The sequence below is a fragment of the Eurosta solidaginis genome, chromosome 1, assembly GCF_040869045.1.
Source record: "Eurosta solidaginis isolate ZX-2024a chromosome 1, ASM4086904v1, whole genome shotgun sequence".
Classification (NCBI taxonomy): Eukaryota; Metazoa; Arthropoda; class Insecta; order Diptera; family Tephritidae; genus Eurosta; species Eurosta solidaginis.
The window spans coordinates 107,617,745-107,631,207 of NC_090319.1; the positions used below are offsets into that span (position 1 = coordinate 107,617,745).

A 13,463-nucleotide genomic window follows, 5' to 3' on the forward strand; every position below is an offset into this window, starting at 1 on the left:
AGTCGAACCCCTCCCCGAGGAATTAGCGAGAGACATCAGGGAGCACGTACAGGTAGTACGGACGAAGCGGCGGAAGAGGACGTTCCATCGGAACATAGACGGTCACACTTACCGAGTGAGAATCACTAGGACCGGCCTGGTAACGGTAACCCTGCTTACGGCAGGTGAGGGGAGAGTGTGAGGACCCAAATCCACCGGCTTTGGAGCCCACACATTCGAACCTACAAATATTTATCAAAAACTCATTAAAACGTGTATAAATCCTACTTGAATTACAATGAATTTATACATATAGCATGTAAAATGTACAAAACTGAATTATATGAATTAAATTTACACATACAAAATAATCATTTTTGAATTACCCTAATATACATATAAACATTCATGACAACATCTAATTTCTTCGTTTAAATAATTGTCTCTGCCCGCATACGGTAAATATTTTGGTTGAACATTATAATTTCCACAGATAACCCATAACCGGCTGGAATTTTAAATAATGCTGGGAATACAGCAATACAATAAGCAACACACATAAGCTCCCATTGCAAGAACACCAAAAACATACAAACATACGTATACCAAGCCATTGCGACCAAGCACAGCAGGCATTGAAGCGAACCGTCGGGCGGACATCGCACAAAGAGAAACGAAAAAATGCAATGTACTAGGAAGCGGTCACGTTAGCATACCAACAACACAGCGTGGGTACTAGACACAAGTTACCTACGAAGGGCAACCAACTCGTCGACAACAACAAGACCCAATAAGCAAGCAGCAGAGGGAAAACAAAAATAACTATGCTACCTAACTGGAGATGCGTACCAACGAACTCACATGTTAGGGGGGGCAGTACAAGAGGCATTTTTACATACGCAATTTGGAGATAAATACTTATAATGAGATATGTGGGTAGAATAAGACAGTTAAATGTAAGATACCTTAAGTAAATACATATAATAAGTAAAATTTATTGTTGTAGGATAACTGTCCACCTGCGCGTGGATAAGTATAAAAGGGCGACAAATTTCGCGAATTGAGACAGTAGCCAGCTAGGTATAGTAGCCTGCTAACGCCTTGTTTAGCGGTGAATGGGACTCCTGGGATTTTTCCATCTCACGAGTTCTTTATTTTAGCAACTTTGGGGGTTTTTCCAACCCCATCGTTAGAGGGATTGTGGTGGTTTTTCCACCTCCGCAACCTTCAGAAAGAGCAGGGTATTCTTAAGCTATATACTCGGTGGGGGTTTTACCAACTCCACCGACTGGGAGGAAGTGGTGGTTCTCCACCTCCACTTTCTTTACGAAGTAGTCTGAGATTTTTAGTTTAAGCGTAGTCCCGGTGGGGGTTTTCCCAACCCCATCGGCGTAGAACCGACGGTGGTTTCCCACCTCTGTCGCCATAGCTTTGAGGGTAGTTTGAATATTTTGGAATAAAGAGTTTATAACGTTTCTTTTTTTTTAACAACAAAACGGGATCTTTCTCTTTAAAAGGAGACGATAGGGATTCTTCTCTAATTCCACAGGGATCCTGGACGGACTGAGCATACCCCGGCGCAAGGAAAAGTCCGTCACAATATATTCCCTTAATTTGTTTTTGGAGAAGCATCCACAATTAGGACAGCTAACAATATCGTTCATAAGACAAATGTCTAAAGCCAATGCCTACTATAGTATTTATACTCGAAAGAGTGGTACAGGATGACATATCCTTAACGTTGGAAACACCCATATGCAATACTACTAATATGGAAAATGTGAAATTTTACTAATACAATAAATAAAACTTGTTCTTATTTAAGAATGTTGGAGAGAATCGCTACCGATGCAGCATATTCCACAATGGGTCTTGGATTTTTAGCACGCACACCCAGCTATTACCAGTCATTACAGTTCTTACGGAATTTTATGAATAATGTACGTATGTAAATATTTGTATTCATTGTAATAATATATTATATATTTTGCAAACGAGTCCAATGGGAAAAATCACAATTTCGTTTTAGGTAAACAAAATTTAGTAAAACCTTAGGACGACTTTCGCACGGACCCGACTTTAAATACGAAGCAACTTTTTTATATAGCAAAAGCACGAGAAAGTTCTCACTTAACAAATTACAAAAGTTTCCCATAGAAAATCCCGGTTTTAAAAGGATATAAGGTAACGAAAAGTTCGGCGATGAACCTACGTTACATGTCCCAATACGCCTGGGAGAAATCCAAAGTACATAGAGGAGTTGCGTTTGATCACTCAAACAGGAAAGACGTGGATAGAAGCGCGGACCTCAAAATCCAAACGCTATGATATTAGACCCACAAATTTGCTCATATATCTATAGAGAGTAGACTTAAGACTAATAATGAGCGTACTAAATGTAAACTGCCTTCTGGCGTCAAGTGCTTATTAATTATGCCTCGTCAGTAAGGGCAGATGTAGGTATTGCAGGCTGCAGGAAGAAACGGTTGAGCTCGAGAGGTGAAGACTATGACGGGGGACGGAGTTGCCAGCCCTCCAGCCAGCAATTAAGATAGGTCCTAGAAAAGTTACAGTATCGGTAAGACTATGATGTTCTTCGCCACCAAGTCTACAGGTGGAATGTGCAGAATAACAAACAGTGCCGCCGTCGTTGCTTTTTCTCCCGTTATTCCAAGCATGGATAACCTACATACCCCCTCTAATTTTTTTAGGTACGTTGTTTTTTGAGTGGTCATCCACCAAACTAGGACTCCATAGTATGAGATAGTCTTTATAATCGCTGTAGATATCCAATGAGGCAGAGAGGGAGATAGATCCCACGTACGCTCCATCATTATTTTACATGCATAAAGTGCCATCGAGGCCTTCTTCATTTTTTCATCCATGTTGGGCTTACACGATAGCTTACTGTCTAGAATGGTTCCTACATATTTGGTACACGGTTTCTCTTGCAGGGTTACATCTCCTAGCTTAGGCCTAGACCAGTTCGGAACCTTATATCTCCCAGTAAACAAGACCACATCCGTGTTCTCGGCCTTGACGCTCAATAGCGAAGCGCTCGACCCATCAAAGAGCTAATTGTTGAAGACAGTTTTTCATCCATGTTGGCGTTTATGTACACATATCAGCCTCTCAAAGGGTTTGAGCAGAAATTATGTTAAGCTAATGATCTTCCCCGTCTTTGGTAGCAAAACGACACGAGCATTTCTCCAGGAGTTAGGCACATGATTTAGTCTTATGCACCCGGCGAATATTTTTTTTAGCCATTCCACAATCGCTCAACTCGAGACTTGTAGTATGCCATCTGGAACCCGTGATTTAAGCTTAGAAAAAGTCGTCACACACTGGCATCAGTCACCAAGCTCGGCACTACCCGCTCCGTGTTCGAAGTGTAATGGCGTTTTCTTTTCTGGAAAATTTGTTACCCTCATGTTGTACACTTAAATTCTAACTTTTGAACGCGGTCACTTAGCGCTATGTAAAATTGCTCTTTTTGAAGAGAATGAGACCTCTTCTCTTATTCTGTGGAAAATATTTTGTGAAAGGAAGACACAAACTCGCACGAGAGAGGGGAAAATCCACAGGGAGGCATTATTTTCTGAAAAGATAAAACCATACGTGTTATCTACTGCCTTCTTTGCATCGTCTTCCGTTGGGAAATGTGCTTCAAGGGACTTTTTACTAATACGTGACTATTCGCCGTTGTCTTTCTTAATCAATCCCTGGACTATGTTTCCCTAGCTAGGACCTCCCTCAACCGCGCTGTATCGCTGGAGTACTCGATGTCCGCCCAAAAATGTTTCATGAGGCTCTCTTCGCCCTGTAGATCCTCCATATCTCGCTCGTCCCTGCAGGCTATGCTTTCCGCTCCTTTTGCCAGCTTGAACATTTCTTTTACCTTTCCCCCAATAAGACCATGGCAAGGAGCTGAGCTCCACCATGGCGACTTTGCTTTTCCTCTGAATATCCTTACAGGATCTGTTGTACGCAGTCATAATCTACAGTGGTAACTTCTTTGGGGCGTCTCTCTTTTTTTAAACGGTTTTATTAACTTGACTCTGTGTAGCGAGTTTGTTTACGAATTTTGTAATTGAAATTTAAGTAACTTCCCCATAAGCTACAAGCTTGGTGGCGTGGCGCATGGCTCAATATATTTCAAAAAATCGTATTTTTGGTCCAATTTATTTATATTTGGAACACATATTACATACAGAAATGGATAGCGACTTATGAAAAAATTCGTCGCTAGGTCGCGCAAGGGTCGAGATATTCAAAAAATTCGTATTTTGGTCCGATTTGGCTCATGTTCGGAACATATACATTAGTGTGACCGCAAGTTATATGGACAATTTTTTTTCATATTTTCACTTGGCAAACCCCTTAGATTTATTCCAAATTTTAAGAAAACTATATATAAAAAATTTTAGATCGTTGGCATAAATATTGGGCGTGCCTTGAGCCCGCAAAGTTTGCTAAAAATGCTATTTTTCTCACTATGGCTCGCTTTAATTGTTCTTAACTTCAGTAATATTTATTTTATAGAAAAACTTTATTCACAAATATTCTAGGGACATATCTGACGAACAATGTTGCTCTGTGTTAGTTTTCTTTAACTTTAATATTTAGTCCACAAAAAAACAAATTAAAAAACAAGTAAGGAAGGCTAAGTTCGAGTATAACCGAACATTACATACTCAGTTGAGAGCTGTGGAGACAAAGTAAGGGAAAATCACCATGTTGTAAAAAGAACCTAGGGTAACCCTGGAATGTGTTTGTATGACATGTGTATCAAATGGAAGGTACTAAAGAGTATTTTAAGAGGAAGTGGACCATAGTTCTATAGATGGACGCCATTTAGGGATATCGCCATAAAGGTGGACCAGGCCTGACTCTAGAATTTGTTTGCACGATATGGGTATCAAATGAAATGTGTTAATGATAATTTTAAAAGGCAGTGGGCCTAAGTTCTATAGGTGGACGCTTTTTCGAGATATCGCCATAAAGGTGGACCAGGGGTGACTCTAGAATTTATTTTGTACGATATGGGTATCAAATGAAAGGTATTAACGAGTATTTTAAAAGGGCGGTGCCTAAGTTCTATAGATGGACGCCGTTTCGAGATATCGCCATAAAGGTGGACCAGGGGTGACTCTAGAATTTATTTTGTACGATATGGGTATCAAATGAAAGGTATTAATGAGTATTTTAAAAGGGCGTGGGCCTAAGTTCTAAGTTTCGAGATATCGCCATAAAGATGGATCAGGGGTGACTCTAGAATTTGTTTGTACGATATGAGTATCAAATGAAAGGTGTTAATGAGTATTTTAAGAGGGCGCGGGCCTTAGTTCTATATGTGGATGCCTTTTCGAGATATCGCCATAAAGGTGGACCAGGGGTGACTCTAGAATTTGTTTGTAATATATGGGTATTAAATGAAAGGTGTTAATGAGTATTTTGAAAGGGAGTGGGCCTTAGTTCTATAGGTGGACGCTTTTTCGGAATATCGTTATAAAAGTGGACCAGGGTTGACTTTAGAATGCGTTTGTACAATATGGGTATCAAACGAAAGGTGTTAATAAGTGTTTTAAAACGGAGTGGGCCTTAGTTCTATAGGTGGACGCCTTTTCGGAATATCGTTATAAAAGTGGACCAGGGGTGACTCTAGAATGCGTTTGTACAATATGGGTATCAAATGAAAGGTGTTAATGTGTATTTTAAAAGGGCGTGAGGCTTAGTTCTATAGGTGGACGCCTTTTCGAGATATCGCCATAAAGGTGGACCAGGGGTGACTCTAGAATTTGTTTGTACGATATGGGTATCAAATGAAAGGTGTTAATGAGTATTTTAAAAGGGCGTGGTCCTTAGTTCTATAGGTGGACGCCTTTTCGAAATATCGCCATAAAGGTGAACCAGGGGTGACTCTAGAATTTGTTAGTACTATATGGGTATCAAATGAAAGATGTTAATGAGTATTTTGAAAGGGAGTGGGCCTTAGTTCTATAGGTGGACGCCTTTTCGGAATATCGTTATAAAAGTGGACCAGGGTTGACTCTAGAATGCGTTTGTACGATATGGGTATCAAACGAAAGGTGTTAATAAGTGTTTTAAAAGGGACTGGGCCTTAGTTCTATAGGTGGACGCCTTTTCGGAAAATCGTTATAAAAGTGGACCAGGGGTGACTCTAGAATGCGTTTGTATAATATGGGTATCAAATGAAAGGTGTTAATGAGTATTTTAAAAGGGCGTGCGCCTTAGTTCTATAGGTGGACGCCTTTTCGAAATATCGCCATAAAGGTGGACCAGGGGTGACTCTAGAATTTGTTTGTACGATATGGGTATCAAATGAAAGGTGTTAATGAGTATTTTAAAAAGGAGTGGGTCTTAGTTCTATATGTGGACGCCTTTTCGAGATATCGCCATAAACGTGGACCAGGGGTGACTCTAGAATTTGTTTGTACTATATGGGTATCAAATGAAAGGTGTTAATGAGTATTTTAAAAGGGCGTGGGCCTTAGTTCTATAGGTGGATCCCTTTTCGAGATAACGCCATAAACGTGGACCAGGGGTGACTCTAGAATTTGTTTGTACGATATGGGTATCAAATGAAAGGTGTTAATGAGTATTTTAAAAGGGCGTGGGCTTTAGTTCTTAAGGTGGACGCCTTTTCGAAATATCGCCATAAAGGTGGACCAGGGGCGACTCTAGAATTTTTTTGTACGATATGGGTATCAAATGAAAGGTGTTAATGAGTATTTTAAAAAGGAGTGGGCCTTAGTTCTATATGTGGACGCCTTTTCGAGATATCGCCATAAACGTGGACCAGGGGTGACTCTAGAATGTGTTTGTACGATATGGGTATCAAATTAAAGGTATTAATGAGGGTTTTAAAAGGGAGTGGCCCTTAGTTGTATATGTGAAGGCGTTTTCGAGATATCGACCAAAATGTGGACCAGGGTGATCCAGAACATCATCTGTCGGGTACCACGAACAGTATTTCCTCCAAGATTCCAAAGGCTTTTGATTTCGCCCTGCAAAACTTTTTCATTTTCTTCTACTTAATATGGTAGGTGTCACACCCATTTTACCAAGTTTTTTTCTAAAGTTATATTTTGCGTCAATAGACCAATACAACTACCATGTTTCATCCCTTTTTTCGTATTTGGTATATAATTATGGCATTTTTTTTTTCATTTTTCGTTGTTGTTGTTGTTGTAGCAATGCTCGCCCCACCTAATAGCCGCGACCGATCACAAATTGTCATCAATATCCTCTAACGGGAGTCCAAGGAAACTTGCCGTTTCAACAGGGGTGGACCATAAGGAAAGGGGTGTTAGAGGCGTTGGTTCCACATTACAATTAAAGAGATGGTTGGTGTCATGTGGGGACACATTGCAAGTGGGGCATACATTTTGTATGTCGGGGTTGATTCTAGATAGGTAAAAGTTTAACCTGTTACAGTATCCAGAACGAAGTTGAGCAAGAGTGACACGCGTTTCCCTGGGGAGTATGCGTTCCTCTTCCGCGAGTTCTGGATATTTTTCTTCAAGTACTGGATTCACCGGGCAATTCCCGACATAAAGGTCCGACGCCTGTCTATGGAGTTCACCAAGTACCTGCTTGTGTTTTTCGCTTCATACGGCAGGGTTCTCAGGTGCCGTATTTCCTCAAAATGCTTACGGAGATGACTCCTTAAGCCACTAGGCGGTGCTGGTTCATCAATCAGATGTCTGTTGGGATGCCCAGGTTTCTGGGTATTCAACAGAAACTGTTTGGTCAGCATCTCATTTCTCTCCCTGATGGGGAGTATTCTCGCCTCATTATGCAGATGGTGTTCTGGGGACATAAGAAGACAGCCCGTGGCGATTCTGAGGACAGTATTTTGGCAGGCCTGTAGTTTCTTCCGGTGGGTAGTTTTTAGGCTTGGCGACCATATGGATGACGCGTAGCACGTAATCGGCTGGCTAATTGCTTTGTATATGGTCATGAGCGTTTCTTTATCTTTTCCCCAGGTACTGCCAGCAAGGGATTTGAGGATTTTATTACGGCTCTGAATTCTCGGAACAATTGCGGTTGCGTGCGCACCAAAAGGTTAATCCTGATCAAACGTCACACCCAAGATTTTGGGGTGTAGGACAGTCGGTAGAGTAGTGCCATCGACGTGGATGTTCAATATGGTCGACATTTGGGGCGTCCATGTTGTAAATAAGGTCGCGGAAGATATAGTCGGTGACAATGCCAGGTTTCGCGAGGCGAAAAAACTGGGGAGATCAAGGAGATAGCCGTTTATTTTATTGCATAGCTCGTCGATCTCTGGGCCTGGGCCTGTGGCCATTATTGTGCAGTCATCGGCGTAGGAAACGATTGTGACTCCTTCCGGTGGTGAAGGTAGCTTAGATATGTAGAAATTAAACAAAAGTGGGGATAGGACACCACCCTGTGGCACCCCCTGTTTAATTCTCCTTGGTTTTGATGTTTCGTTTCTGAATTGCACCGATGCCTGCCGACCACCCAGATAATTTGCGGTCCACCTTTTAAGACATGGGGGAAGGGTAGACCCTTCCAGGTCTTGCAGTAACGAGCCATGGTTGACCGTATCAAAGGCTTTTGATAGGTCTAGCGCTACGAGTACTGTTCTATGGTGGGGGTATTTATTCAAACCGCAATTTATCTGGGTGCTAATGACATTTAGCGCGGAGGTAGTGCTATGGAGTTTTCTGAAGCTATGCTGATGAGGGGCTAGCTGCAAATGTGCTTGGAAATAAGGGAGCAAAATGGCTTCAAGCGTCTTTGCCACTGGCGATAGGAGAGATATCGGACGATATGACTCACCTATGTTAGCTGGTTTCCCAGGCTTTAGTAGCGGGACCACCTTGGCCATTTTCCATTTCTCGGGTATGACAAAGGTGGAAAGAGACAGGTTGAAGACATGCGCTAAATATTTGAAACCCTCTTTCCCTAGGTTTTTAAGCATCGGCATGGCTATGCCGTCTGGGCCCACTGCTTTGGATGGTTTAGCGCGACCAATGGCGTCCTCAACCTCTCTAGCGGTGATGGTGACTGGTGACGCGCTGAATTTGTGTTTTTAAGTGCGTGTCTATTGGCTCTCCGTCTATCTTTGTCAACCGTAGGATGCATTATATATTGTCGGCAGAAACCGCTCGCGCATTTTTTCGCATCCGACAGCACCTTATCGCCAAAGGCGATGGAAACTTTGTCTTTGTGCTTAGTCGGATTCGATAGGGACTTTACGGTGGACCAAAGTTTACCTACACCGGTAGAGAGGTTACAACCTCTTAGGTGCTCTTCCCATTTCGCCCGCTTGTGTTCGCCCACAAGCAATCTGATGCGTTGGTTTATATCCCTTATTTGGGGGTCGCCTGGATCAAGCTGTCTATAAGGTCGCGTTCCCTCGCTAAGCTCGCGGCCTCCGCCGGGAAGTGGGGCCGAATTTCGGGAATTCTCCCGGCGGGAATGAAATGTGCCGAGGCGGATTCAATGACCTTACGGAAGGCACGCTCCCCTTGGCGGGCATCAGTCGGGATAGGGAGGGCAGCAAAGCTGCTGTCTGTTGCAGATTTATATTCTTCCCACTTTCCTTTTTTGAAGTTTATGAAAGTGCGTTTTTCGGTGACGATGAAGTCGGCGGTACGCTCGAACGAAATAAGTATGGGCAGGTGGTCGGATGCCAATGTTACCATCGGCTGCCAGTTGACGCAGTTTACGAGTTCTGCGCTCACGATTGAGATATCTGGCGAGCTATGACAGCTTCCTACCATACGTGTGGGGGCGTCTCCGTTTATTGTGCAGAACGTCGTTTCTTCTATTTGATCCGCCAACATCTCACCCCTACTGTCCGCCCGCAAGTTTGAATGCCATAGGTCGTGATGGGCATTGAAATCGCCTAAGATAATGCGATTGTTGCCAGTGAGTAAGGCCTCGATATTAGGGCGGTATCCACTGGAGCAACAGGTGACAGGAGGGATGTAGATGTTGATGATTTCTAGATTTGCATCGCCTGACCGAACAGATAGGCATTGACGTTCTAAGACATTGTCCCTGCGGTCAATGCCAGGATCAAATATATAATATTGCACAGAGTGGTGTATAATAAACGCGAGGCCGCCTCCATTTCCGCTCTCGCGGTCTTTCCTGTGGACATTATACCCAGAGCAGGTCTGCAATGCAGATCTTGCTGTGAGTTAAGTCTCTTGAATCGCAGCAATGCGGATGTTGTGCCGCTTCATGAAATCGACTATATCCGTAATCTTCCCAGTTAGTCCATTACAGTTTAACTGCATAATTCTGAAGTGCATGACGGGTGACGCCGCCACTCTAGGGGTAAGTGACGGGTGACTACGCCTAGGTTGTGGAAGGCCAGGACGCAATTGCTGGTGTGGCCTTGGGACTGGGCGCCCTTGGGCAAGCATTGGGGTACCCGGATGATTTGGGTTTGCGACCTGGCAACATGGCGCGATGAAACCCGTCGAGGGGTTTCCGTCGCGGAGACCAGAACATCTAGGAAAGTGGCACCACCCAAGGCAGGAGCTGCATTGAGCGGATGTCGCAAACCTATATATTCTGTGCTGGCAGACGGTGCAAACGGAGGTAGGGATTAAGAGTCTGTTTCCCTGACCTGCATGATTGCTGCCAGAAAAGAGCGGGGAGAAGAAGACGGGAGCAGGGGCTGATGCTCAGAATTGCTACCAGCTCTACTACGAAGGTAGTAGTTATGAGTGGTTACAGCTGTTTGAGTTGTTGGCGCCGTGGGGCGCGAGCAGCAGCGGGTACTTGTTGTGGCTTGCTGAGCAGCGAGGCTGCTGGAAGGTAGTGGGGGCGCTTAGGCGTAGACTACGGGACGCCCTTGGGCGTGAGCAGCAAGGAGCCACAAAAGATTTATAAAAGTTACGTGGACGTCGGGTTTTGGGATCAAGCCCAGAACAACCTGTACGATGCAACCATCCCTTGCACGAGACACACTGAACAGAGTATAACCTCCTAAAAAGATTCTTTTCTGGCAAATGCAGCAAAACCATTTCTCAGGACCGGGGTCAGGAGACGGACCCGGATTGGGTTCGATACCTTCCCGGAGTAAGAGAATATGTAGCAGTCCTGCTGCAAAGAGCTGCTGGGAGGATGACAATTTGTGGGAGGGACGAAACAAATTAAATGGGGTCACACTGAAATGACAGTCCTTGGTCGGGAAAAATCCCGAGTCGCTCCGGTACATAGAACCGACTGCCTTGGGAAGCGTTCATTTTTCGTAATTTTCGATATCAAAAAAGTGGGCGTGGTCATTGTCGGATTTCCGCCATTTTTTACACCAATACAAAGTGAGTTCAGATAAGTACGTCAACTGAGTTTAGTAAAGATATATCGATTTTTGCTCAAGTTATCGTTTTAACGGCCGAGCGGAAGGACAGACGGTCGACTGTGTATAAAAACTGGGCGTGGCTTCAACCGATTTCGCCCTTTTTCACAGAGAACAGTTATCGTCCTAGAATCTAAGCCTCTACCAAATTTCACAAGGATTGGTAAATTTTTGTTCGACTTATGGCATTAAAATATCCTAGACAAATTAAATGAAAAAGGGCGGAGCCACGCCCATTTTGAAATTTTCTTTTATTTTTGTATTTTGTTGCACCATATCATTACTGGAGTTTAATGTTGACTTAATTTACTTATATACTGTAAAGATATTAACTTTTGTTTTAAAATTTGAATTAAAAAAAAAATTTTTTAAAAAGTGGGCGTGGTTGTTGTCAGAATTTGCTAATTTTTATTAAACAGGCATATAGTAATAAGTGTAACGTTCCTGCCAAATTTCATCATGATATCTTCAACGACTGCCAAATTACAGCTTGCAAAACTTCTAAATTACCTTCTTTTAAAAGTGGGCGGTGCCACGCCCATTGTCCAAAATTTTACTAGTTTTCTATTCTGCGTCATAAGTTCAACTCACCTACCAAGTTTCATCGCTTTATCCGTATTTGGTAAGGAATTATCGCACCTTTTCGATTTTTCGAAATTTTCGATATCGAAAAAGTGGGCGTGGTTATTGTCCGATATCGTTCATTTTAAATAGCGATCTGAGATGAGTGCTCAGGAACCTACGTACCAAATTTCATCAAGATACCTCAAAATTTACTCAAGTTATCGTGTTAACGGACAGACGGACGGACGGGCGGACATGGCTCAATCGAATTTTTTTTCGATACTGATGATTTTGATATATGGAAGTCTATATCTATCTCGATTCCTTTATACCTGTACAACCAATCCAATCAAAGTTAATATACTCTGTGAGCTCTGCTCAACTGAGTATAATAACAGCGAAATTTTCACATATCTTCGCATTCTTTGCATAAGAACATATTTTCATATAATTATTTGTTTTATCAAACTACTTTGCTTATTTATCACTTGGTAACAACATAGAATATTTAACTTAGTTGTATTGGCTTTGGAATTTCTGTTAGTGAATTAAAATATTTATTGTAATAATTTTTTACAGTCGAAATTATACGTGCATTGAAACCGGGTTTGTGTGTTTAGTATTCTTTTTCTATTAATAAATCTCTGCTAACAATCTGCAACACATAATTAAGGCAACAGTTTACCGTTAGTTCTTACTGAGTAGCAGAGCAGAATATTATTGTTGTTGTTACTTACGGCCCGATTTTTAGCGTTACCGGTAAAATAGTACCCAGAACATTATGTAACCGAAAATCGTTACCAGTTGTTTTATTCGCGATTCTGGCCCAAGTGGTAACGCTGTCATCACCGAAAAACTCACCAGTGTCTGTGGAGAACTTTGAAAGGTAGTTTTCTTCGCTTTCACGGTTGCCACTTTGGTCCATTTGGACCAAAAATGGTCCTTTCCAACACCAATTGGTCCGCTGGTCCCTTTTCTTCAATTTTAGTCCTTTTTAGGCAGTAGCCTCGGTTGGTACTTTTCTCTCTTTTTCACTCAGGTAAAAATTCACAATATTGCCCAAAATTTCGCCACTTTTTCGTTAGCCCCCATATAAAAAAACTCACACTTACTGAATCTAGGCTCTGATATGAAGTGTAAACGTTAAGGGAAAAAGTAAGCATCTATAAAAATAGACTAACAAAATCGCCTAGTTTCATTTCTGATTTACTGAGTTTTCCACATACATAGTTCGGCAACACCAGAACGCAAACTTTGAACCGTTTCTTACTAAAACTTAACTGCACTATACATTGTATTTCATTGCATTCAACAACATAATGCTAGAACCAAGAGCTTTGTGACCAAAACTAGGTTCACAACGTTTGGTTGGTGGAAGACATATACTTATCCTATGTCAAAATGTAGTACCATTGTTGGTTGCATGCACATATATTTGTTTGTTCAGCTTGAATTAAAGGAAAGTCTTCACTATGTTTAGTAAAATTTTATATGGAAACATCTCAAACTTTTGTATTTTATACTAATAAAATAAAACAAATATTTGGTCCTT

The 13,463-nt window shown here is 42.1% G+C and overlaps 1 protein-coding gene across 2 annotated transcripts in view; it reads left to right on the forward strand.

The window, feature by feature from the left end:
• LOC137236678 (probable cytochrome P450 313a4) overlaps nucleotides 1–13,463 on the forward strand; it is a 202,487-nt gene that overhangs the window by 115,144 nt on the left and 73,880 nt on the right. For both annotated transcript variants that reach the window (XM_067759573.1, XM_067759574.1), the window contains exon 6: nucleotides 1,805–1,919. In XM_067759573.1, coding sequence (XP_067615674.1) covers nucleotides 1,805–1,919 — 115 coding nt within the window. The remainder of the gene's footprint in view (nucleotides 1–1,804; nucleotides 1,920–13,463) is intronic.